This window comes from Oculina patagonica, chromosome 5 (assembly GCF_052425735.1).
Source record: "Oculina patagonica isolate OP01 chromosome 5, crgOcupat, whole genome shotgun sequence".
Classification (NCBI taxonomy): Eukaryota; Metazoa; Cnidaria; class Anthozoa; order Scleractinia; family Oculinidae; genus Oculina; species Oculina patagonica.
In genome coordinates this window covers 649,322-676,538 of record NC_135762.1, presented here as the reverse complement: position 1 = coordinate 676,538, position 27,217 = coordinate 649,322, and the positions used below count along the sequence as shown (strand labels likewise).

The 27,217-nt window shown below is 35.0% G+C and overlaps 3 protein-coding genes across 3 annotated transcripts in view; 1 reads left to right on the top strand and 2 right to left on the bottom strand.

Annotated features, from left to right (window-relative positions):
• Positions 1–3,635: 3,635 nt before the first annotated feature.
• On the top strand, positions 3,636–5,224 carry LOC144654516 (histamine H2 receptor-like). Its single transcript, XM_078514667.1, has one exon. It carries the CDS (start codon positions 3,798–3,800, stop codon positions 4,887–4,889), a length of 1,092 nt encoding a protein of 363 aa, XP_078370793.1. The 5' UTR covers positions 3,636–3,797; the 3' UTR covers positions 4,890–5,224.
• A 4,045-nt stretch (positions 5,225–9,269) lies between these two features.
• On the bottom strand, positions 9,270–10,720 carry LOC144654588 (histamine H2 receptor-like). The gene has a single exon (XM_078514758.1). It carries the CDS (start codon positions 10,476–10,478, stop codon positions 9,357–9,359), a length of 1,122 nt encoding a protein of 373 aa, XP_078370884.1. The 5' UTR covers positions 10,479–10,720; the 3' UTR covers positions 9,270–9,356.
• A 1,311-nt stretch (positions 10,721–12,031) lies between these two features.
• The window catches only part of LOC144654587 (97 kDa heat shock protein-like), a 37,431-nt gene continuing 22,245 nt past the window's right edge, over positions 12,032–27,217 (bottom strand). The window contains exons 18-19 of the mRNA XM_078514757.1: positions 13,625–13,786; positions 12,032–12,954 (exon numbers count right to left, since the gene is read on the bottom strand). Of these exons, the coding sequence (XP_078370883.1) occupies positions 12,736–12,954; positions 13,625–13,786 (381 nt within the window). The 3' untranslated portion in view covers positions 12,032–12,735. The remainder of the gene's footprint in view (positions 12,955–13,624; positions 13,787–27,217) is intronic.

Sequence of the window (27,217 nt, the reverse complement as noted above, 5' to 3'; positions counted from 1 at the left end):
GGACAGTAAATTATTTACAACTTGAATATTATGAAAGTGATTTTATTTACATGACGACGAGCGTCACAAGCATGACCTGCGTTCAAAGTATCGCGCACTGGACACCTTTTACATCAAACTACCGAAGAATAAGTTACCGGCAGAATTAAGAAATGATGTTTACATTAAACTTATAAACCCTGGCAAAGTAAAAAGTTACGATTCAGCTGTTTTAAATATGTTAAAGCTCATAAAACTTAAAGCTTAAAACGCGAACGCGATCTTGCCGTTAAACCCGTGTAAAGCGGCAGAAAAACGGCGTTCAGGTGTATCCCCGCCATAAACTTAAACCCTAACAAAGTAAACAGCTACAAATCAGCTGTTTTAAAGCGCGAAAAAATGACGCCTTTCTTCTCCCTCTTTCTTGAAAATTGTACTACCAAATACCTTCATTTCGAAAATTGAAGGCTATAGATTTTTGTGTTCTCCGATTGTTTCCTCCAGTTTGTATTTTATTTTAGCTCCACAGTGAGACTCCCCTGTTTCAGCAAACATATATTATTCCAGATTTTATTCGTTGGCATGGCAAAGCAGATCGTGGAAATATGTTCGTTGTTTTATCATTTCAGGATCCAATGTCGTCCCCAGAGCCCCTCATTGGTGTAAAAGAAGGAAAGAACTGGGATCGAGAACGGCAAGCATGCGCGTCCATGCGCGTCGTTTTGAGCAGGGCAGACTAGCTGCCATTTTGTAAACGGAAAAGACCCTGGGGACGAGGTTGTGAGCACGGCAGAATAACCGTTTTCTTTATGTAGCATCTGTAATCGAGTGATTAAGGCCGGGTGATAGGCGTTCGTGCCTGCCAGACGTCTGCCTTTCGTTTATAGTTTCAGAAAGCCACTCTTAAAAAATAAACAACTCAGAAAAAATACACGCATTTCCTCATATCGTTAGAGACTAGACTGTGGACTGTGTACCAGTTTATATAATACTAAGGTAACGAATATTTAATTATCTCCATATAAAAAATCGAATAAGTACCCCATTCATGCCAAAGCTAAAACCCGTTAAAAAACTGCAGTTGTTTAGTTAAACACGGTTTAAAACTGTTTTCTTCGTTGAATTTGCCATAACTGATCATGCTTTTTGTCGACTTGAAATTTAGCAAAATGAAATCATAAATTAGAGGGTTTTTTGAACCCCATGTAAAATTCAGTCTTTCAGTATTTTTTTTGTTGATTTTCATTCTGTTAAACCTGGTTTAAAGGGACTATGTCACGGATTTTACCAGATTTTTCAATAGCCAAAATTTATATTTCTGTCGCTGAAACCTAGAAATTATATCCATTTTTATTAAAAATTGCTATATTAGAGCATAGAAAATGTTAACTAGCATTATTGGCTGCGGATGGCGCGGATGGAAACGGATTGCGATTTGAAAACGTTAGGCAAACGTTTTCAAATTGTTTCCGCGCGTCTTCAAAAAATCGATATTTTTACTCGTACCTTGATTTCTATCCACAAATGAAGCTTATATCTTCCTTTATATGTTCAAAGATATTGTTTTGGGGGGTTTAGGTTGCCTCCCACTAATTTCAGAGCAGTTTAGAACAGAAAACTGCGAAATCTCCGTGACATAGACCCTTTAACTAGACATATTTTGCTGGTGGAATGGGGTATTTGTTATTTCATTTTTATAGATTTGTAAAGCGCCTAGAACAGGCCTGGAAAGGCGCTATAAAAATGTTTATTATTATTATTATTATTATTCAAAAAGATGAAAGCTCCTTGACTCAACTAAAAGTTTCTTGCGCAAGTGAAAATTTTAAAGTGACGAGCCGTAATTTGTTTCGACTACGGAAGGATGTTTAATAACGCTAGATTAAATCTTGAATAATTTAATAGGACCTCAAGAATAACTTTGAAATTTCCATTAAAAAAATGATCGCAAACTGCATGAGAGAAGTTCAAACGTTAATTTAACATTTTCTAGTTATGGAAAATATTGAATAGCCAGTGTAAAAGTGTTACATTTCAAAGTAAATTCAAATCCAGAAGCATGCGTTTCTTAAAATAGGTATGTTTAATTTATTGTCTGGTTTTGTCAGATTGTATCAAGTTATCTCATCCCGTTACGAGATATCAATAATGTTTAGCGTCCCCACATGCAGGAAAAGAAAAAAAAGTATTACTTTAAACTCTCCGTTTTCCGTGATATTTTAGGAAAATTTAGTAAACAGGATTGTTCAGTAGATCTTGCGTGGTTTTCAGTCACCGCTGATTACGCTTTCAGCGCTGTGTAGTAGACTACAGTTAGACGTCTTCAGGATATGCCAGAGGCTATACACTGAGTGTTCGTTTATTTCCAATTTCTAGACAGTAATCACACTTTGCATCAATAATTGAAGCAAAGAAAAGTTCTTTTGTTCATTTTTGACACACGCGACACAAATTGTATGTTTTTTGAGACAATAACACCAAAAACCTTCAAGATAAAAAACATAAGAAAAACGTTACACGCAACACAAAAAAGGAAAAAATACACGTACAAAAAACTCCAAAAGAGCAAGGTTTTCAGTTTTAATAATTTCGGTATATTCAAAAAATATGCGGCGTATAAGTCAATTTTACTGAAATTAAGAAATAAATGCTTGAAATTTTCAGAGTCATTAGTTTTAAAACCCCAATCGGCGAGACAGTAAAACTATAGACCTCCCACATATCGTCAGTAATGTTTCTTATTACGCTGTCCACCTTATCGCTGTTATTTCAATAAAAGTCAGGTAAAATCTTATACTGCCACGCAAAACAAAATATACAAACATATACAAATAAAAGGAAAAAGAAATAAGGTAGACCAGATTTTAATTTAAAATAAAAGTAATTCTAAACTTCCGTGTTGTTCTTTAAGTTACTTCTAAAAATATATCATAGTAAATATTTCATAAAAGGCGGTACCATGGAGAGGTAGCTACCTCACGTTTATAACCTCGTGTATTTAAATGTTATCAAGATTTATAGAAAAGCGTTTGATATTCACGAAGAGCCCCCTTTAAAGCCAAGAAAATGTTGTTGTAAAAGTTATCTTCAGATCTAACTTCCTACGTCTCTAAACGTTATACTAAAACTACATAAGTTTCGTTCAATTTACACTTCGAAAAGAAAGCGGAAAAATGCGAGCTTTCATTTGCACCATATTACCGCAAAATATAAAGCAAATAATAAATTGGAATGAAGTGAAATGGATCTTTTTAACTTTAAGAACAATTTTTCAAATATAAATAATAAGGCGGCAGTTTTTGAGCCCCGAGGGTATTCCGATACGAGCAAATCTTCACGACTTTCAGATAAATCAATATCTCCATATCGTGCATGAAATACGTCCTTAAATCTAAGACGCCTTCCAGGGCAATATCGGCAACTTGTTTTCTTCTTATTACTTGAAAATCACGTCTCGGCTTTTTTTGTTTGGATTTCTAATAAATATTTTTGTTATCACAGACAACGTATTTTTCTACGAATTGTTCAAGAACAGTGGAGTCTTTTTACATAAAACATTCACCTGTCCTTAAGTGTTCGGTTGCAACCTAATTTCCGACAATTTCGTATACTTCACCGGGAGAGATAAATATTTAGGTGATAAGTTGGCAAAACAACGCAAAACCCACGAGTCGCGGTTACTTTAGACCATTGAATCACAAACGTCGCAGGAAACATAAAGTGAGCGATAAATCAAGAGAGCTATAAAACTGACGAGACCACTAACTGATAAGACCAACAAACATTAACAGAATTCACCTGGAGGCCGCGGAGAAGACATGGATTTTAACGCTACGAATTTAACGTTGGAAAATGCTACAAAAGCTCCTTTACTTTTGAAAGGCAGCCGGCAAAGAGAACTCATTTTCAAGGTTTACCTAACGAGAGGCATACTTGATATTTCAATGGCGTTGATCACAGCTTTCTCGAACGGTCTGGTGATTTTTCTGTTTGTAAAAGACCCAAAGAAGTGTCTTCGCTCTTCACCGACAAGCCTTCTTGTTGCTAGCTTAGCGTTGGTTGATTTCCTGGTTGGGAGTGCCCTAGAGCCGACAGATGCTTACTACAACCTTTCTATCGCCTATGGAAAGAAGCCTTCTATACAAAGAAAAGACTTGCAGAGTGCCGCAGCATATCTCCTCCTTTGCTCCATGCTCCTGTTAATGCTGATAACGTTCGACCGACACACGGCGGTGTCGCGACCTATCCAATACGCGCACAGAATCACCAAAAGAAGAGTTTTCTTTAGCGTCGTCTTTGTATGCATTTACTGTGCCTTGCTCATCTTTGTAATACGGCAATGGGGGGAAGATTACAGAAATGAGCTTTTCTGTGGACATGTTGACTTAGTTTTGGTCATCACTACTGTTCTCTTCTGCAGCATTGTCTACTCTCTTCGAAAGCAGACAAGCAAGTTGAAACGACTGAGTGTGAACTCAGATGACGTATTTGTTGTCCAAGCCTCGGTTCGCGAGCGCAAAGTAACATTGACACTCGCTCTTATGCTTGTGGTATTCCTAGCATGTACCATGCCCTGGTTTCTGATGATGCAGATTTTTGACTACTGCGCAATCTGCAAGAAAAATTGGTGGGTTATGAAGCTGTTATTTATTCTGTTTCAAGCCAATTGCGCTTTCAACCCATTCCTATGCACGCTCCGTCTGCCGCGTTACAAAGTAGCGCTGAATTGTATTCTAACGCGATGCGCATTTTCCCGCCGTTTTTGCCCTTCATTCTCGCGCCCAAGGCGAGCATATCAACTTAAAAGACGGAGCTCTAGCTCTATTAACCAGGGCAGCGGAAAAAAGAGATCTTTGAGTTCAAGTTTTGCTTTAGCACCCGTCTTGACTCAGTATCAATTAAAAAGCTAACTAAAGCACTTCGTTAGAAAATTGTACACATTTAGCCAGTGTAAACTAAGGCATCGGGGTTTTTTTTTAAATAATGGTTTTATAGTAATTTTAGGAATTAGAATTTGTTTTTCGGGAGTGTTTTACGCGATCTGCCTGATCAGTAAGACTTTCCAATATTCTGATCAAGCAATGTCAAGAAGAAAGTAAATACTATAGTGTTAATTTAATAGAAATTGAAAGCTAGCGATCTTATCTAAATGAATAATTTATTATGTACAGATGTAATGAATAATATATAGAGAGGGATTATGTAAAGTTGATTTTTGGGGCCAAATTAAAATATTGACAGAAATGTTAACGCTAAGCGAATTGTTGTTGGATGTATGAGTGACAATGTTTTGTCCATAACTTCATAAAGCTGATGTATTCGAGTTAAAGAAATGGTCCCACTCGTTAAAAATAGCGTCAACATTTAATTGCATCTATGGCTGTTTCCGCGCGCCGGATCCTATAAAATTGGTGCTGTTTTTATATAAACAATATTTTGCTTTTGTCGGACAGCGAAGCTTAATTAAAAGAAAACCGCAGACTGTATGAAACCAATCTCTTATAAATTTAGATTGGATCGTTTGCCTTCTTCTCTATTTAATTTTGCTTCATTTGCAATTTCATACAATGCCGCCCACTGTCTTTTCATATAGTCACCAGCTTCGACACCAGGAGCCCATTACCGGCACCTTATTTATCTTATTACTAGCGGTAACCACGGGTTAGACTGAAGAGTTTTCTTGTGAGGGGTTATGGAAGGAGAGGAGGTACTAGAGCGAGTTTATGCAAGCTTGTGAGATTTGACCAGAAGCAGGATCCAAGCTTACCTTTTTAAAGCAAATCTCAAATTGGCGGTACAAATGGCTGAAAATTATAAGAAACATTCCAAGGTGAATGCCGAAAGATCATTTACAGCGAATTGTTTCTGAAGTATCAAAAGTAGCAACTGAAAAACATGCAATTTCAGTTTATGTTCAACCCGTATAAAACGCGTAACAAAAAATACATCGTGCGTTCCAAACTCTGCTTAAGGAGGCTCATACATAACGGTTTCTAGCAATTTCCAGCTCTTATATTTTGATGGGTCAGTACTACAAATCTTTATCAGGCAGTTGCTGCAGCAATTATAATATCAAGCAAATGTCCAGTTGTGGTCATTTTCAATACACTGGTAACCATAGCAACAGTAGAATATGTTAAAAACACCATTAATTTTCGCTTTAAGTGCTTATAATTAAAAAAAAAACTCGGTGACCCCCAATTTTTATGATGGAATTATGATCACCATGTTAATATATAACCTTTGGGCAAAGTATAAAAAAAATTGTATTGTGGGTTCAGAGCTCGAGCCACCTTAAATAATCGAAAATTTAAGGTGGGTGAAAATTTAATGTTCGAAAATTTAAGGTCCGACTTTATTGACTTTTTTTATGTAAGGATGTCATAAGCTTTTTAATTAATTCTTAATCTTTTTATCGATGTGTGTTTTTTTAATGATTATGTGAAATAAGGTTATTATTATTATTATTATTATTATTATTATTATTATTATTATTATTATTAATGATAACAATTTTTTTTAGGAGGCTGGGCATTTTGGGGAAGGCAAGCTTTTACCCCTCAAACCCCCTAGATAGATAGAACCCCGACTATCTTATATTTTGGTTCAGGCCTATTTTATCTTCAGGCGCAGTGCCACTCTAGAAAGATAACTAGAGTTGGCCAAGCCACAGATTAAATCCAGTATTAGTTTTGTCAGCTCTGAATTTAATAATGATAATCTGATAATAATCTCGTGATTGAACGATTGCCAGTGATTACAATAAACCAGCCTTATTAAACTGGCCTCAGTGATCGGATATTTGCACGTTCTAAAAATTAAACATTTCCAAACGTAGTTTCCTTCTAGACGCAAGGATACGAATTCTAAAGCTTCACGGGAGAAAATATCAGACTGTATAGGACTGCAAAAAATGCAAAGACTAGTGGAACAACTTTGCACAAGAGTTGTAATGATGCTACCAGGTCCTACTAAATTGAAAAGTATGTCGGCAGAGACGGAAGGACCATTACCAAGGGCACAATTGCCATTCCAGATGATAGATCATGATATATATGACGATGGTGATATAAACATAATATATAAATTCTATAGCTTTAGGTCCCTTCCAAAAGGTTCATTGGCAAATTACTTCATGTTAAAATAAAGAAATATAAAATTAAGTAACTCAAACAAATGAATATGACTGGTCAAATAGGTTGACATGTGGCATAAAATGTTGCGGGTTTTAATTGATTGCGAGTTTCGCGTGCCTATATATGACCTTGAGTTGAAATAAGTGTTCGTACCAAAAACATTTCCGTAAACAATTTCTCCACATGTTTAGCTCTTAAATTGAAAATACCGGTATGAAAAGGAATATGACAGTGAGGAAATAATTCGCATAATGCAGGGCTTCTTTAAGACCAACACACTTGGTCTGAATACTTATCAAGTGGCGCAGATGATATCAAAATTATCACACGTCGGTCAGTGTTAACACGTACGAAAGGAATACAACACGGAAAGAGTAATCAGTAATTGCTGGTGACAGAATTGGGACATTCTAATGTTGAAACTATGGTAGTTATTTCCTCCAACAGAATTTTCTCGTATACGATTGGTTAGTTATCGGAAAATACATGTACCTTGTCAGCACAATTACATTTTGCGGTAGTTTAAATTATTTTGCACATTAGCAATATTTTTTTGTTTTGAAACATGTTGTTTTTCAGTTAGCTATAGAAGACTCGTGGTGGCTAGGCCATTAAACAAGGTTCAAACAAAAATCTTAGTTATGATTTTATTAAGAAAACTTAATTTCAGTTATTTGTTTTCACTAACAACAACTTGTTGTCTCACGTTTGTAATGGTCCAGGTCTTTTCGGTTGCCTAGCGACAAATGTCGTATTCAAGAGACCTCCATTTCTGATAAAACGAAACTCGATGCGACTCGACTAAAAACAATTAACAACCCTAGATTTTCGAATGATTATACAAATATGAACTGATCATTATCCTGGAAGAGATTAGTTTCACAAAGTTTGCCGTTCCTATTAACCTTCGTTCCAGGTCAAGATCAAGATGTTATTTACGTAAAACCAAAACTTATAACATGTTGGAAACCACGAAGAATCAATTAGTTGCAATTAAACTCTCATTTTAGAAGCATTAGTAACACTTATAAATCGAGATATGAATTGTGATAAGCGATTCAATCGACTCGCCACAAACTTGATCGAGTTGAAGTTGAAATGGACTTACAGAGCAGGCTGCCGGTTCGAAATGACCCAATCCTGGGGACCCTATTAGTCGAAATTCTTTTATTTCCTTTGTTTTCGTTTATCAATGTCCCCGGGTTAGAGTACCCTAATGTACAGATAATTTCTCCCTCGCATTCTACATAAATATCATCACTACTGTAAAAAATCAATTCCCTGAGATAAGATCGCCTTCTTTTCATTCCGGTGCGCTGCACTGAAATTAAAATTTTCGTATTTATCTTATGCTTGACATTGACTGATATTATTTTTTTTTATTGACAGATCACACAGAACAAATTGATACATTAGGTGAACAAAAGAGATCCGAAGAGATTTCTCTATTTTTTTTATTACAAATTCTGAATTGAAAATTTGTAACTCGGACAATAAAGCAAGTATTAAGTAACTGTACAAGTTCAAACCACAGAATATTTTGTTGTTAGACATCTCCTTTCCTTGTAAAACAAAAACATACGTGAGACCTGCACTAATCCAAAATAGCAACTGAAAAAAAAGGTTAATCCCTTGACTATCTAAAACCCGGCCGTGTCTAAAAGCGAACGACTCAGGGACTACTATTTATTTAGCTGTCAACTGTTGTTCAATTAACCGCAAACAACGTGCGAACTTTTATCACGTTAAAATTCTTAGGTTTTCTACTTTCTCAAGTGTTTCCGGCAAAACAGAAACGTGATTACATTTTTTCCGCTAAGCTTTCCACTTAGCGAAATTTTCCTGACAAATTCCCCCGGGCAAATTCCCATCAACTGACCAAAAAATTTATATACCCCTTCTAAAACACTTGTCAAAGAACAATGTGTCACTTGAATTGTTCAACATTTAATTTCTCTACCAACGGGGAGCTTGATTGAGAAGTATCATGTTGTAAAATTAAAACGTCATGAAAGTTTTGAGCGTTCTTTCGAGTTTTTAAAGTTACATAAAATGTTTCCGATCTTCTCTTTTGAGGGCGATTTCCTCATAAGTTTAAGGTTCCTGGTACTTTTGAGTCTCCAATTCCCACTAAGTCCCGCAAATAAGTTACTGTTCTCGAAAATAGCATCCACTGAATTGGGGCTTGTACTTTGCTGTACTGAACACTTCACCGCAGTTCGCCAGACACCCGCAACATTCTCAAATGGTGTTCTTCAGAGCAAATTGCAAAACAGATGGTGACCGCGGTAAACTTGAACTGAAAGATCCTTCTTTCTTCATTCTTTCCCGCTGGACATAAGAGTCTGTACGCTGCCTTCTTTGCACATGATATGTTCCTCTTGTTGGCCATACTGAAGTGAAAAAACGGCGGGAAAATGCATAGCGCGATAAAATACATTTCAGAGCCATTCTGTAAGGAGGCATACGAAGCGTGCACAAGAATGGGTTGAAAGCGCAATTGGCTTGAAACAAAATAAACAGCAGCTTCATAACCCACCAATTTTTCTGGCAAATTTTGCAGTAGCCAAAAATCTGCATCATCAGAAACCAGGGCATTGTACATACTACGAATACCACAAGCATAAGAGATAGTGTCATTGTTACTTTCCTCTCTCGTACGGAGGCTTGAACCACATAAACATCGCCCGAGCCCATGCCCGAGTGAATACTGAACCTCCTTAAGGTGCTGGTATGCCTTCGGAGCTTGTAGACGATTTTACAGAAAAGAACGGTAGTAATTATCAAAACCACATCAACATGAACACAGAAAATTTCATTTCTGAAATCTTTTCCCCATTGTCGCACTGCAAAGATGAGCAAGGCGCAATAGATCCATACAGAGACCACACTCAAGTAAATTCTTTTCTTGGTGATTCTGTGGGCGTATAGAATAGGTCGCGACACCGCCGTGTGTCGATCGAATGTTATCAGCATAAACAGAAGCATTGAGCAAAGAAGCAGATATGCCGCGGCGCTCTGCAAGTCTTTTCTTTCTACAGAAGGCTTCTTTCCAAACGCCATCGAAAGATTGTAATAAGCATCTGTTGGCTCCAGGGCGCTTCCGACTAGGAAATCGACCAGCGCCAGGCACGCGACAAGAACGCATGTCGGCGATGAGCGAAGACACTTCCTTGGATCTTTCAGAAACAGGAAAATCACCAGACCGTTCGAGAACGCTGTGATCAACGCCATTGGAATGGCGAGTATGCCTCTTGTCAAGTAAATTTTGTAAATGAATTCACTTTGCGGCCCGTTACCTTTCATTAGCGAGGAAGCTTTTGTTGTATTTAGCAACATAGCGTCCGTTGCGTTCAAATCCATCTCTGTTCAACTTTTTAGCAGGTCACACGCGTCTGTTTATGTTCGACTTAAGCCTCTTCCCTTTTCGTTTCTCTTCAGGTTTGAAGTTCTTGACCGAGTATAGCACTTTGTAAGGTCTCCTGCTGTGTCTTCGATCCAGCGCACTCTCTTCTATAGCAACACAATAACAATACGTTTGATGGTGCGTGATTAGATGTTGTTGGAGTAAAATCTTATCAAGACTGAGCGAGGCGACATTCGATATTGTTTTCTAGTCTGGTGAAATCCTATCCTAGATCGATCGAGCCCTTGACGTGACTGGGTTAAACGTCTCGTTGCCCAAACACGATATGTGAAATGTCAGGGCTTGTTTTTTTCTTTTTAATTAGAAAACTTTTTGAAGGACGCCCGAAGTGACTAGAAGAAAGTGGTCAAAAGGATGAAGCCTTGAACAGCCGACTGTATGGGCCAATAGTTTCATCTAGTATCTTTTGTTTAATTTTATTGAGATTCAGATCCAAAGAGAAAAGTCCAATGTTGTCAAGGCTACCTAGAACGACATCAAAGACTTCCGCTCTCGTTTCGTTCGCCTGTTCCTTACGTTTCAGGCGTAGACTGCAAGCAGTCGTTTGTGGACGTTCCTTATAAGATCTCCCTTAAATCCTACGCGCGACCGCAAACATTTTTTTCGCGTCGCACGCTTGGAAAAGAAACTGCTCGCAGTCCAGGCTCAGATTTTCAGCCCACAGGCGAAAAACACCCGTGGATAAGAAGCGGGAAACAGAGTAAAGGACAAGAGAGGGCGCCGGGGGGGGGGGGGGGAAAAGAGGGAAAAAAAAAACGGGGAAGAAAAGAGTTGCGTCTCACATTATCGTGAGGTACGAAAAGGGAATGACAGTGAACGAAAGGGTGTCCCTAATCCTAAGGGTGGCTGCGATTGGTTATACGAGGGAAGTGACCAACAAGAAATGGATGGCAATCAACAAATACATGTGTATAATTGTCAATCTAACAAGCGCTGTAATTAGTTTTAACAGCGTGCTTTACGAGAGTACAAAGCACGCAGCACTGGAGAAGTAGCTTTTTTATTTTAATAAATATAATGGGTAGATTCTTTTGCTTTGCTATTTAGGGAAATGGTCAAAACTATTATACTCAGACAGGACCCACCACTCTGCAAAAAGACAGGTGGTCCCCACCTTAAAATATGGTGTCTTGTTTGTATAGCCCCCCCCCCCCCCCCCCCCACTCTATCAGGAGTAAAAACTAAGAAAAAGACTCAATCCTCCTTGTGCCATTTCTCCAGCAAGGCAAGCTTCATGCACACCTAAATGTAATATGAAAGTCTCAACTCAAATTTTAAGGCCAATAAATTTTGTCCATTTGGCTTATCAGACAGGTGGTGTGTTGCATAGCCCCCTATACCCTTACACAAGGTGGGTCCTCGTCGAGTACACTTATGACCACTTCCCTTACTGTCAAAACGTTCCCCTTTCAGAAAGCTCTTCAGGATGCAATGTACTCTTTGAATGAATATCTTTACTGTTTACAAGAAAACAAATAATCAGTCTGGCTTTAAACTGTAGGTGGAGCAACTAGCTTTATTAATTTTAATCCTTCAAAGTGTTGAAAACACAGTGTCTTCGTGTCAAGGTCGGCAATGAACTAAAATTCAGCCAGGTTCACATTTTTTCTTCTGTTTGCTTTTGTAATTTTATTCTATTTTTATTTTTTAATGTATATTTTTTCATAGCGAGATGAAATAAAAGTTCACCTTAAAATGCACAAAAGCCAAAAAAAAGAAAGAAACAAGAAATTTCAAGGCTACATGCGTAAACTAACGCACTAGCAAAACTTGTGCTAGCGTCACACAATTGTACAATATTGATTACTTCCAAGAAAAAAATTCCAAACTGATTGTTAAAAAAATACTAGAAAGCCATCTAGGATACTCAAACAACTGATTGCGAAAGTTCAAACTACCATTTTCAGTGAAAACGTGATTTAAATTGCCTCAGATATTGCACTTCAATTATTATCAAATTCTCCCAACTAACACTGAGTGAATCACATGTTTACCAGTTGGGAGAACTGAGGTTTCGAGATGCTTGAGATGACAAAAGAGATGAACAACACATATCGGCGAAATTCATAAAACTCTTGTCTATCAATTCTCTTTAATCTAAAAGAGAACATAAATCGTTTAGGACACACACTTGACGTGAAAATCCGCACTCCTTTCTCTGTTATAATCTCTAAATCCTTTCTTTTCATAGCGTTAATCAATCTCCATATCGGGATCAAGTTTCTTTCCCTCCTCGCCTTGCTGTTCATTAGTTTTGTCCGTGCTCCCGCCACCCTGATCCATTTTTTCTTCGTTTTTCGATTCTCCCTCGGCCTCTTGCTTCTTCTCTTCTTCCTTTGGGGGTGGGGGTGGCTCGGCTTTAGGTTTTGGTTTCGCTTTGTTCAAAATCGTATAGCAAGTGTCTTCTAATAGCTGCAAAAACAGAAAACAAATTACAATTAAACGCAGCTCTTATTTTAACGTTTGAAAGTTTTTCACTATTGTAGTTGAGCCTGCGATAATATATTCTTTTTGTTGAGAAGGTATGCGAACGAGGCGAAAGGGTCAACATATCGGTTTCAACAATGCAGAATGACCCTTTCGCCTCGTTTATGTGTCAAACCGCTGGGAACTGCAATAAGAGCTACGCTCGCCGGTGGCTTAACGAGAACTTTGACTAAAAACAGGATGCTGATTGGTTTTATTAAGACTAGAAAACTTCGTGTATCGCATGTTTTAGTTCACAAGATTTCTCAAACTGGAGGTTTCAAAACGCATTTTTTTTCGCCCCGGAGAGCCTGTTCACAGGCAAGGATTTCATAAACTGAGACAGAAAATGACAGTCAAATCCTTTGAAAACTAAATCAGCCACTAGTCGCTTTCCATCGAATTTACACTAACATTTAACCAAACAAGAAACTGTCAGTATTTCGTAACTTAAATACTACAGGTATTACTTGCTATTGAATTCGAATTCCGCGCCATGATTGAGCGCTTTTCAATACTGTGAAAAATAGCCTGCGAGCAGGCTCCTGGAGAGCCTGAGAAAAAAGAACTAGACGAAAATAAACTAACCAAAGGAAAAGAGCGGCAAGGCCATTACCTTTTTTTCTGAGAGAAGAACTGAAGCGTAAACAACAGGATCTTGATGATCAGCAAGCTTGTTCTGTGCATTCCACTTAGTATTCAACCACTCGTCTTTAGCTGCCACGGCATCCTCGACCTTTTTAATTTCTTCTGCTTCAATATGATCGTACTTTTCATCCTGCAAGGTGAAACAAAAAAGATATTTGGAGCTGGCTCTTAACCAAAACAGTTAACTTTTCTGAAAGGAATAAAAGTAGTATAGGAGTTGGGGGTACGAGATCATAAAAATTTTTATTATCTCATACATCCCCAACTCCTATACTACTCACAGCACTGGATCCAAAAATGGATTCAAATATTGGAACCAAATCTCGGATCCAAAACCGAAATTCAAACCCTAGAAAACAAGCCTTAAAAACCAAACCTTGCTAAACCCTTTAATCAAAATATCAAAATCTCTTATACTCTTTTTCAAAATTTTGAAAACAGTGCGTTTAAACAAGCCTTGTTATCATAACTTTAATATCAATCTGGAAAACCAAGCGAAGCCGAGTTTTATGATGTTTTTGAAATTTATTTCAAAATCTCTTATACTCTTTTTTAAACTTTTTTTATACGGTGCCTTTAATCATAGATCTGATATTGTTTCTCTTAAATTAGGTAAGTCGCCTGCCTTTAATCCGTACTGGTATGGATTAAATCCTTCAATGTGTATCCATATAGCTTTATTGATTTTATTTCTGATTGAAGGTGTTCTTAGACTCTGCTCGACCGTAGTATTTATGTAATACAAGATCTTTTTGGGACCATTTGTGTAAGTTAATAAATTTCCTTTTATGCTTTCTAGTTTGTAGCTCTTCTTACTGGCTTCTTTTGTTATTTTATTTATGAATACTTTTTTGTTGTAACTGTCTTTATAACCAGTGGAATCAGGCTTATAATGCTGTAATTTAGGCAAAGCGTCGATGAGGATGAATGTTTTTATTTTTGCGTACTTTTTCATATTCAAAAACTTCATATCCCAACCAGCTCCGTAATACACCATTGTGTGATTTTTGTCGGTTTTTTTATTTGTTTTTTTGGTTTTATTGGTTTTATTTGTTTTTAATAAGTGAGTGAAATACTGATGATTTAGAAGTATAACTTGTTCGACTTCAGCACGACGTAGTTTAGATACTTGAAATGTTTTTTTAACCTTTAATATTTCTTTTTTTAGTTCTTTGACGGTGAATTTTTTTATGTGGTTAGCTAGTTGATTTACTGTTTCCATATATAATTGAATTATATTAAAGTTTTTTTTATTTTATAATGGCCGTAAGCATAGCTCATGATACCATTATTGTGTATATATCGTTTATCATCAAAACAGCTAAGTGATATTTTATTGATCTCATAGCTTCCAAGTTGATGGCATTGACTTCTGATGGTTTTCATAGTATGATGCATTTGTTTGTTATTAAAGAGTGTGTCTTTGTAATTTTCATGTGTCATATCTTTTTTAATGACGTTTTTCTTAATTCCTTTTGCAGTTCGTTCTTCTTTATAATTGTCTTTTACATATGAATACATTTTAGATCTCAAACCAACGAATTCGCATATAGGCACTCCTGCGGCTTCATCTTTGAATTTACCGATAACCTTCTTATTTGTTTTATTATAAAAATGGGAGCTTTCAGGGTAGTCACTATTGTCAAATTTTTCCTTATCATTCCAAAAGTCTTTGTAAACATCATCAGCCTCAATTTCATAGGTTAAGCTATCAGTATCTGTAAATAGAAGCCTAGCTTTATCCCCATATTTTTCTTTGATATAATTGTAATGAAAATCATACATAAGTGTTTTGCTTAGATCTAAGATACACATACCCACATATGCCGGCCTGTTTAAAGTAAGTGTTTCTTTGATCTTATGCACAGCTACAAGGTCTTCATTGAATATTTTACTACTAACATAAGTTGGTTTTGAGGTCATCTTCAATAGTTTCTTTTCATTGGTCACCAATCTGACATCAACTCGCTTTCTCAAATTTTCCATGGTTTTACCGAATATACTGTTATTCATTAGTTTGAAGAAGTCTTTTTCAAAAGTATTTTTAGCATTGGTACGTTTTAGAGTATTGAAATCGATATATTCCTTTAACCAAGGTGATTGATTAAACTCGAGAACTCGATGGACTTTTGTGAGCTTTAATCCAAGATCTAAATACAATTGAAGGTTCCTATAATGTAGTACATACTTTTCTTTATTGTTTAATGTTGGTATCAGCTTATGAACAAGACCTGTTGAAATTTTGTATTTATCAGCAATGTCTTTACAATAATTAGATAGCATATCTTTGGTTACTTTTACCTTTTCTGCTCCCAATGGGTAGTCATTATGATGATTATGCACCTCTTTAGGATATTCAAGATCAACCTCTAATATCAAACCTTTCTTACTGTCTTCTTTATACTGAGCTAAGTTGATCTTATCAATCTCTTTCTGTTTTAACCATTTGAATCCACCTGTTGGTAAATATTGACTCATTGCCCAGCCATACAAGTTGTTCGCATCGAGGTACATGATATACTTTGAGGGAGCTTTTTTATCATAATCCTTCATATATTTATTGTTTGCTTTACCATATCGATTTGCTATATAACTAATACCTCCTCTCATTCCTTTTTCAATGAATTGGTACATATTTACATCAGTCATTAGCTCTAATTTTATATCAGTCATTTTAAGCATAGCATCCCACGATAAACTCGGACTTGTAAAGTAATGACATGGATCAAGTTTATAAAATTCTAAGCATGTTTTTCTGAAGCTTTCAAACACATCAGCAAGCAATAGGACATCTGATTTTGGATATAAATCATGGTATTCACCCATATTCTTGATCTCAAACGTTTTACATACATTTTGAGCATGTTTATAGTCATTGTCTGATATATGCTCATTATTTAATATGCTGTAAAATTCTTCTTTAGTTGGTAGCTCTGTATTGAATTTATCAAAGCTATCCATATAGTCATACGGATATATTCCTTTTCTTGACATCAGATCGAGTTGCTTACCCTCGAATATTTTAGAAGTGTATTTTAATGATTCTTTCGGCAGATTACTTACTAGTTTATCCAAGCTTAAGCTTATGAATTGAAAGCTATCAATGAATGTTAGATGATTGCCAAGCATGAATGCCATATACTTTTCCATATTGTTGGGTATGGAATTTATATTCATTTGTTTTTCTTCTCCCTTCTTATTTATGTATTTATTGTTTTTAACAATAGCACCAATCTCTTGCATTATAAAATGACTGTCATATCCTTTCAAGTTATGGAATATAACAGGTATCTTTATCTTATCAGGCTCTATTCTCAGTTTAAGATTACATTCTTGATGAGCTGATCCACGAAATTTGCCCGTGATATGGCAATGATCTCTCACTCGTATGTCATCATCAGTATATGCTTTGTCACAAATATGGCATCCGTTTGCTTTTTGAAATGCATCTTCATCATCTTTGGTCATTTTTAATGGTTTTTTGAAGAATTTTCGCATAGTCTTTTTGCAATATTTAACTTCATCTAAAATGGCTTCCATGAATTTATAAACAGCTTTTTCTCCTCTGTATATCTGCACTGGCTTGGTGTATTTATCATTATAGCAACAAACAACTTTATAACCATATCCGCAGTCGGTATGTTTTTGGTATGCTTCAGTATATGATTTATCATCTTTTTGCTTGCAACTAGATATCTTTTCTGTTATAGCTTCGAAATCGGCATATATAACGAAAGGCACTTGTTGCTGTTTATGGAAGTTGTTAAATTTTAGTGTGTTATTGTCTTTGTTAGGCATTTTAATAGCTTGTACTCCATTTACTTGTATACAGTTTTCCTTATGATCGTTCAATACTCTTTCAGAACTAAAGCACTGCAAACAATGCATACAAAAATGCTTCCTTTCTTTGTGTTTGGTTTGGTTGTACATGAATTTGTTGAAATCCTTTATAAGAACATAATGCTTGTTTTCATTCTCAGTTATCAATAATAAATTCATATCTTTGTTATATTTTTCTTTTGAAACAAAGATGGGATATGGCTGTTTGTTTTCATAACCAAATGCATTGATATTGATTTTATTTTGCTTTTCGATTTTATTTATCTGTTTTATATTGACGGGAAAATCAATCCCATCATAATTTAGCTTCTCAATGTATGCTTTATCTGATTTTTTAATTCGTTGGGGGTATTTATCTTGTGGGTTTAAGCATCTGATATGGCACCAACGAAAGCACTCATTATCCTCATTTTTCATGTTAATCAATCCTTTCGAACTGTTTCTTAGTTCATATGGTAGCTGAATATAGGAGGAGCCTTTTATTGGTTCATATTTGACTAAATTTATATAATGACCATCAACTGATTCAATAGTCCATCCTGAGCCTTCAGATATCCATTGAGCTACGAAATTTAATATCTGTTGTTTAGATGCTTGTAGTGATTCAACGATTTCCAGATTATTAATTATGGTCTGTGCTTTACTGTTGAAATAAGCGGTTTTATATATTACACTATCCCCAGACATTTTAGTGAATTTCACCTTGAGCGTTTCAATGAACTTAACACCTTTCATTGCTGATAGCTCTTTTATTATGTGATTTTCTACAGCTTTTCTTGTGTTTTGAAGCTGTAATAACGGGTCTTTATTATTTTTTATACCAATTTCAAAAGACTTTGTGTAGCCTTTCATAGCTTTAGCAACTTCCTCTATCTTAGTCCTTGGTAATGGAATTGGTTTTTGTTTTATAGTCCTAGGCATTGGTATAGGCTTGTAATCATCCCTAAATTCAGGAGGTGGTTGAATGATATTTTCCTCATAATCCTCCTGCACCCTCTGTTTTACACTCTTACGAGGAGTTGGGATTGGTTGCCTAGGTTTGTAAACTCTTGGTTGGTTTGCTTTTAGTGATAATATCATTTTTATAAGATCGGTTTTCGATAGCTTAGCTAGATCTGATTCGTTCATATTAATATATGAGATATTTTTTTCCATTTTTGTGTACTATATAGAATTACCATTTCTTTAAGTCCTTTATAGTAAAAATTATTTTTGAGATTTTTTTGGTGCGTTTAAAAGATAACCAGAAATAAATATATTTTTGGTCACCTAAGGCAACAGATAACAGCAATTCATATATACTGTGCTATACAATATATAATTATATAATATTGCTTTCTATGTTTTCAGCTGGTATTATGTTGTATTGGTCTTCAATAGCCTTGATAACAGTATTTTTAATATGCTTCTTGGTCCTCATGTGAGAGTGCTTTCCAGCGAGCGTGTAGTCATGTTGACATGCATCACATATCCATGATTTGTTTAGCATATATCTGGTCTTGCTTTCCTTAATAGCGTTTTGTCTGTCTTCTTCATTATCGTATTTTTTATTTCGTCCCATTATATATACTATATATTATTTCCTTAAGTGTTTTTTATAGTGCGTTTAAGTGATAGATATAAACAGATAATTATTTTCTTTAATATATATATAGAATGACTGATATAACATTAAATATCAAACACCTTTTAGAATCTGATCAAAGCTCGAATGATATAGCCTTCATTAATAAAATGTATTGTATTCAGAGCATCCTTAAAACAAATATTTGTATTATTAAAATGCTATCTGAAATATCAAATGAAGACAAAAATCATGTACGTTTAGAGTGTATATCTAAAAACCAGAAAAAACGTGGAAGGCCTCGTAAGGATCAACATTAAATACATAATTATTCAGTTTACGGTTTTAGCCATAAGTTATAAATGATTAATGAGTAAAAGATGGTTCCACAATGTTTTTAATGACGTGATTTCTATTGACCAATCATATTTCAACAAGTAAAAAGTTTTTTATTTATAAACTTTTTGAGTAAAGTTTACTCAAAAAGTTTACTCAAAAAGTTTACTCTAAAATTTACTGCCAAAAACAGCTGTGCCGTGAAGTTATGTGTGTTATATATATAATGGTTTGTAATTCTGAAATCCACGATGAATTAAAAATTTTAAAAGAACCTATATGCCCTTTATGCGATCAACTATTGATAGAAGGTAACAAGGATGCTGAGCCATGCTGTAGTAAGCAGGATATAGAAAATATAAATGGTATGGATGTCTGTCTAAATTGCGGTTTGGTTCATAGTTATGATTATGTCAGTGAGTACATTGATTTTTATGAGAATATGTATAGAATACGGCGAAAATCGGTATATCATCGGAAGTACCATATTGAAAATATGCTAAATAGTATATGCTATGGAAATAGGGTACAATTGACTCGTGATCAAAGGAATCGGATTTATAAAGTGTTTGATATTATCGAATCCGCTATTCCTGTTGTAAACAAAGGTAGAAAAAGACTTATATCAACCAAATTCATAATTAAACAGCTTTTTTTGATGATGAATCTACCTTGTGAATTTATCAAAATTAGCAAAAGCAAGAAAACGTTAGCCTATTATCGATTGTATTGGAATGAGATTTTAGAATTAAAATTTGGCGAAATAAATCGGATCATCCAATAAATTTCTTATCATATTTTCGTAGGTACTTGTCGATTATCGGACCGGTATCCGTCACATAATCGTCAATGTTCTTCATTGAAATTATGACGCTAGACGGATTGTAATCACCGCATCTCATCGTGTTTTTAATTGAGTTGAGTAAATGCTGGTAGCTCTGATATGCATATGTACTATTTTGAATTTTTAAATCGAGATTTTGATGATGCATCCAGCCTTGTATTAAAAGCGCTATTGTACTAATTGCAACCAAACTAATACCACCTGTAGCAATACTTGATGCAAGGGAGCCGGATGCAAAGAGAATAGACAAAGAGTTACCCAGTAATTTCAGTCTTTTCAAGCGCTTTACGGCCTGCTTGTAAGCCCAGCATTTTCTGTGATAGGTGCTGTAATAGGCTTTTAATTCTGTGACTTGGTCCTCATTTAACTTGGCTGAAATATGATTCCAGTCAAATATTTTGCGATTGTCTGTCATATATTATATGATTAGACTATGTTTTTTCTTTCGATTTTCTTTTTTTTCATTGAGTTGATTAATTTCCTGATATTTTGAATCAATCGATCAATACTTTTCAGTATCTCAGTTATCAATTCAGCAGTCTTCATATATATTGTTTAGACAATTAAGCGATTTTTATTCGAAGAAAACATTTTTTGTTTTATCTAAAAATTGACATTTATGATACTCATTACCATTTATCGAATATGGAATTTTACTAAAACCTATTCTTTGTACATAGTAATCTGAAGAAATTTGAAGGCTAGATGCATTCAGCGTATACCCCGAGAAAATTTTATCGAGACTAATGCCGTTGTTACAAATACCGATTCTAAATTGATTACCTATTTTAGTATACCAGAGATTCAAATAAACACCTATGTAAACATCTCTAATTTGCTCATAAGATACATCTAAATCATAATCGAGTGATAACTGATTAGACTCTACTTTCACCCATGGAAAATCAAAACTACTACCATTGTCGAAGTTTATTTTAATTCTTTTATTATCACCGGCTTTATAGTCATATTTAAATGCCATATATATAGTCCATTCATCGGATTCAGTGACATTTTCATTTAAATTAATTTCGAAACCACTCATAAAGCCGTTTTTTGGATCAAAATCTTCTAACAATTTTGTGGGATTAAAGACAAGATTACCATTTAATCCAGACACTACAGCACCGTTACTATCTGCCATGATGAATTCAGATGGATCCGTTAGATTATAAAAATACTCGAAAATTTTATGGTAATAGCTGATGTTTCTTTTTTTATCTATTTTTAATTCAAGATCAGACTTCAAATTGTCCCGAAAATGTTTTAACTGTTCATAATTAACAGCTTGGTCATTAGTAGTAGCTGGTTTAATACCATAAATAGCCTTTGTTTTCATATCAATTGATGCATTGAAAGCTATTCTATCATTTTCAACATAATATAGCTGATCGTATATCCTAGGATCAACGTTACTCTGATAACCTTTTATTCCATAAATCACGATATATGTTTGTAATTTTGGGACATATGCGTTCCCTGATTTCATCTTTAAAACGATATCAACATAGAGAAAATTATTAGGATGTTGCTGATATTTATTAATTTGTGCTATTGTTCGACTATATCCATCATAAACTCGCGTAGTTGATTTGTCGATGTTGTCGATTGATGATACAATATCGATATCTAGACTATCATGATCTATTTCAGCTGGAAAAAATAGCTCGAAAACCATTGTGTATCGATTGATTGGTAAACTATATACATTGATACCTAATCTGCTTGAGTAGTAGCCTTTATTGCTGTCAAGTACCAGCTTACTGTCTACAACTTTAGTATTGATCTTATGGTATGAATTCGGATGATCGATTAAACTGCCTAACTCGATATCATCTTCCTCGCTTAATTGATTGATACTATCGGTCATTATATGGGCAAACGTGTTTTCTTGACCAACGGAAGTTATATGACTGCTATCAACATGATCAAGCATATATTTTTTGTTTACAGCGTCTGTATCATTGGCTGGGTTTTTTAGATTTGTTATTTTATGAGAGTTCATATCGAGATTAGCTTGCATCGAATTACTGCCATCAATATCAAGCTTGCTTAGAATTTTTTGAGTCAAAACGCGTCCTACGGCCTTCTTTAAAAAAGTGTTATCGACGTAAAATTTGTCTGCCTTGCTTTGAATGGAATTGGCTAAAACTCCTCCTGTCTTCTTTGTTAAATAAGTAGCATTGACGTACGATCTGTCTGCTTTAAGTGCGTCTCTAGAGTCAATATATTTCTTATTCATCACGTTAGACATATTGCTATAACCTTGATCGAAATTAGGTACATTTAAAATGCTGTTAAACGTTTGTTCATTATTGGTACTAAGGTCGGCTTTATCAGCGAGTTTGTTGTTGAGTTCTGCTTTGACTTTATTGTCTTCTAATTTTACGTATTCAACATTCGGTATTGATAAGTCGTTATACAACCCATCATAGTAAGCTTCAGTGTTCTGAAGTGAAAGTCCAACACAATCAAAATGGGTTTCATCACTGTTTTTTTTCATTAAAAATTGGTTGACATATCTCTTGTTAACAGCACTACTCAAGTCTTTTGCATATGTATCGAGATCAGCATCAAATGCTACGTCATCTTGTGTTTTCAAACCAAATATTTTCTTTTTGTCCATATTATAATCACCTGAATCTGTTAGTTTGAAACCAACACCGTCTTTACCATCTTTTCCATTTCTTCCAACAACTGTTTCTTTATTTTGCAATAAACCGTTAGAATAACTCATTATAGATATTATTTAGATTATAATGGTTCGTTGAAATTTTTTGTTATGAATTTACGTGGTTTATCAATATATAAAAAGCTAAATGGGTCTGCAATTGCTTTGAGATAGTCGTTTTTATTGATTCCAAGTTCTTTGCAAATCATTCCTTGTTCATTATTAGATGGGAATTCGAAAATACAGTGATGAGTACAATTTAATCTAATAGTTTTATCGGTATTGTAATAACTCTGACTTAAATAGATACAACTGCAATTTTTATTTCTTGAATTTGTAAAATAGTTGCGTATTTCGCTATCATTTTTTGATCCCGTATTGAGATAATCATCAAAGATGACAAGTTTTTGGCCTTCATCTGATATTTTATCAAGCGGTATTATTTTATCATTACTTGATTCAATAACAGAATAACCAGCCTCTTGACTAATGGGTTCAAAGGTATTGAAAAGATGTTGATATTTCGTTTGCTGAAGATTTTTCCCATACAAATATATTTTATCATAAAACAATAGCCGATATATCATATCAAGTAAAAGGTTTGATTTACCTCCACCTGATGGACCGCAAACCAGCATCCGAAAACATTGATTTGGCATGAAATCGTATAGTTGTCTAAAGTTTGAGGCCATATCGTCTTCAGTGTCATAATTCGGTATTCTCATTATATTATATGGGTATATTATTTTCAGTTCAACAAGGTGTTCAACACGGTGTACATCAAGGTGTTAAACGCTATGTTAAATGTTGATTTTTATATTCAATTTTCATTTTTTATGTAACGTAATAATATAAAATAAAATGAGTTTACTTAGATGGAAAGAGCTTGCAAAGAGTAAATCTGATTTGGGCGATAAAATCAATTATGTTAAAAATGCAATCACACAAAATAATATCGGTCAGCAGACAAGCCAAGAGTCATTTTCGAAGGTATTCAAACCAGTGACAAGTAAATTAGATGATGTAATTAAAAGTAATTTGCAGATAGCAAAAGTACCCAAAAATCGTGTCAAAAAGGGGATGAGAGGTGAAATGGAAGCTCCAGATTACTATCCTGAAGTTGATCCTTTTGAGGATATGGACGTAGATAATTTATTTGATGAGCCTGTAATGCCACAAAATGAAAAACAGATTGTACCAAAACCACCAACATATGAAGAATCTTTAAAAGATCTTTTAGAAGGAAATAAGGAGATTTATGTTGATCCCCAATATTATCCTGAATATGTAGATGAATTACCTCCTGAATACGATGAGGATGAAATTGATTATGCTTTAGATGCTGATGATGAAGTAAGTGAAATACTAGATGACGTTGGTATCGACGATTATGATGTAGTGCAAATGAAATTAGATCAGCCTGAAATGACACCAAAGAAAACCAAGAACTATCTTAATAAGATTTTAGAGAAAGCCAAATATAAACGGAGACAATTGAAAGGTTTCAAGGCGAATGTTACTAAAGAATATAATAGGGGAACTATATCTGAAGCGGAAAGACAGATTAAAAATAAGAGAATAAACAATGCAAGAGTTGCATTAAATGACTACATAAAACATTACGAAAGTAAAGCCAAAACGATAAAAGGTTCTGGTATTCGAAAAAAACAGAAAGGTGGAAATGTTATATTTTTTAACGATGTAAAACAGCTTCTCAAAAAATTGGAATTGATCATCGGTGAAACAATGGCTGGAAATACGTCAGTTGAAATGCGGAATACGGGAGTTAATATATTGGACACATTATTGAAAATGTCGACAATCAATAGACCGCAATATAATAAATTGTATAATCAGTACTTTAAAGTCTAATTTATGTAACTGTATTATATATATGGATCGTGAGTTAGTATTATCATCATATAGTGTTAAAAATCAAGGGAATAACACTCCTCAAAATTTTACAACTAAATTCAACAGGCCTATAACATTGGATAGCAATTACCAATATATGATAGGTCTCAATCGTATTATTAACATGTCATTTACATGGTTTAATGTAAATCCCTCATATGGTAATCAGCTGATTAAATATAGTTCTGATAATGGGAATAAATTTGAAGACATAACTTTCCCTGCAGGTGTTTGGAATTATTCTGAATTTGATGAATATATTAAAGAGATTACTAAGACGGGAGATGATGATAACCCTATATATCCCATCTCTATTGATTTTGATTCAACAACATTCCGAGTCACAATCACTTTATCTCAAAATTATCAACTTGATTTGACGCATAGCAATTTCAACGACCTTATAGGGTTTGATAAAAAGGTATTAAAGGATGCGGTTAATATTGGTCCAAGAGTCCCAAATCTAAGCCAAGATACCGATATATTAAATGTACATTGCGATCTAGTCAATACTTCTTTAGTCGATGGCGAAGAGTCGGATATCATTTATACTTTTTCGACCAGCGTACTACAGCCGAGTTATTCGTTTACAATCGAGCCTCGTAGGGTCACATTTAATCCGGTCAATAAGCAACAGATAAGTAGCATTCGAATATACATCACAGATGGGAAGAGACGGTTAATTAACCTGAATGGAGCGGATACGTCTTTTTCATTAATTTTGAAAAGGATAGAATAATATAACATAATAGTATATAATGAAACCATATGAATTCAAGAGGTTTTACCATCCAAAATTTGGTAAATTTGTATATAAGCACAAAGGGTCAGGGATTATCGTTGATAACATTTTCAAACCGATGAAGAGTGTTATGTCGTCTGTTGTTAAAAAAATTGTCAAGCCCTTAGGTAAGAAGGCGATAAAATCAGGTATTTCTCATGCAGGTGATAAACTGGGTAAAAGGGCATCAGAAAAAGCCGGAGACCTTATAATGGAAAGGCTTAGGAATATGAGGAAGGGAAATGCTGGGCAAAAGGCACTATCCCCAATCTTACAGAAAGTAAATACCTCACCTGTCAGACACCAACAGAAAAATGAAAGTACTGATATGATCATTAATAGATTAATATCAGGATCAGGTGTAAAAAGAAGGCGTTGAGTAAAATGAATAAAATGATTAAAAAAATTGGTACATAATTGCAAAATTATGTAACATAATAATATATGTCTTTTAGAACAAGCGAATACTTACAGAGGTCCGAGTTGGTTCGATTTCAACTCGATGATGTTATTCGAGTCCCAGCTAACGGTCAGCACCAACTTAAAAACGGCTATAAGTTCACGATTAACGATAGAAGTTCATTCTACGATTGGTATAATGCGTATTTCGAGGTGCAATTTCAGGTGCAAATGTTAGCTGATGGAGCAACCACGGGGGCGAATCGTATCACAGTTATTAATGGAGCACATTCATTGATTGCCCACATGATGATTAAATCAGCAGGAAAAATCGTTTATGATACCGATAATCTCCATAAAGTTACTTTCGTTAAGAACCTCCTCGAATATAGTGACGATTTTAGTCGCTCAGTAGCAAAAAATAGTCTTTGGTATCTAGATACCGACCATAGGATAGCAAATGCTAATCAGAATGCAGGGTTTGAGGCTAGGCGACTTTTGACGACAGGTCTCAATGATGTCAATGTTGTTATACCTCTAAATCGTTACAGTTTCTTTGAAGAGCTGGAAGGGCGAATGTTACTCCCAATGCAACTCCAATTCAATATACAGTTACAGAATGACGCCGAATTACTTAAAAAGGCCGATGATGTAGATGATGGACGAGTGGTCCTTAATAGATTCCTTCTATGGGTCCCAAAATTGACTCCAAAGGACAGCCTATATGATAAGTTTGTTAGTTCCTTCTTGGTAAAGAACACTTGGAAGTATATGCGCGAAATGTATGAGGTTTCCGCACCAACGAATAGCAGTGGATTCTTCCAGATCTCATCCAGTATTGATAATGTTAAGGCTATCTTTGTATATCTACAACGAGCTAAATCAAACAATGCAGATGAAAATCCCTATGAATTTGATACCTTCAATATCAATCTTGACCGTGGGAATGGTAGTTATTTGACAACATGCCGATTGGAATACGGCAACGGAGTGTTTTATCCTGAGACCGAATATGATAGTGAGTCCAAAGTTAGGATCTTCAATGATTTGATGTCTTATGGTATGAGAAAGAATGATTACAACAGCGGTACACAACTCAACTTGGCAAATTACAACTCTCTCTATCCTATTATCTTTTTTGATTTATCATATCAAGCAGAGCGAGTAACTAGAGACCCAAAGCAGTTGATCTTCAGATATAAACTAAACGCT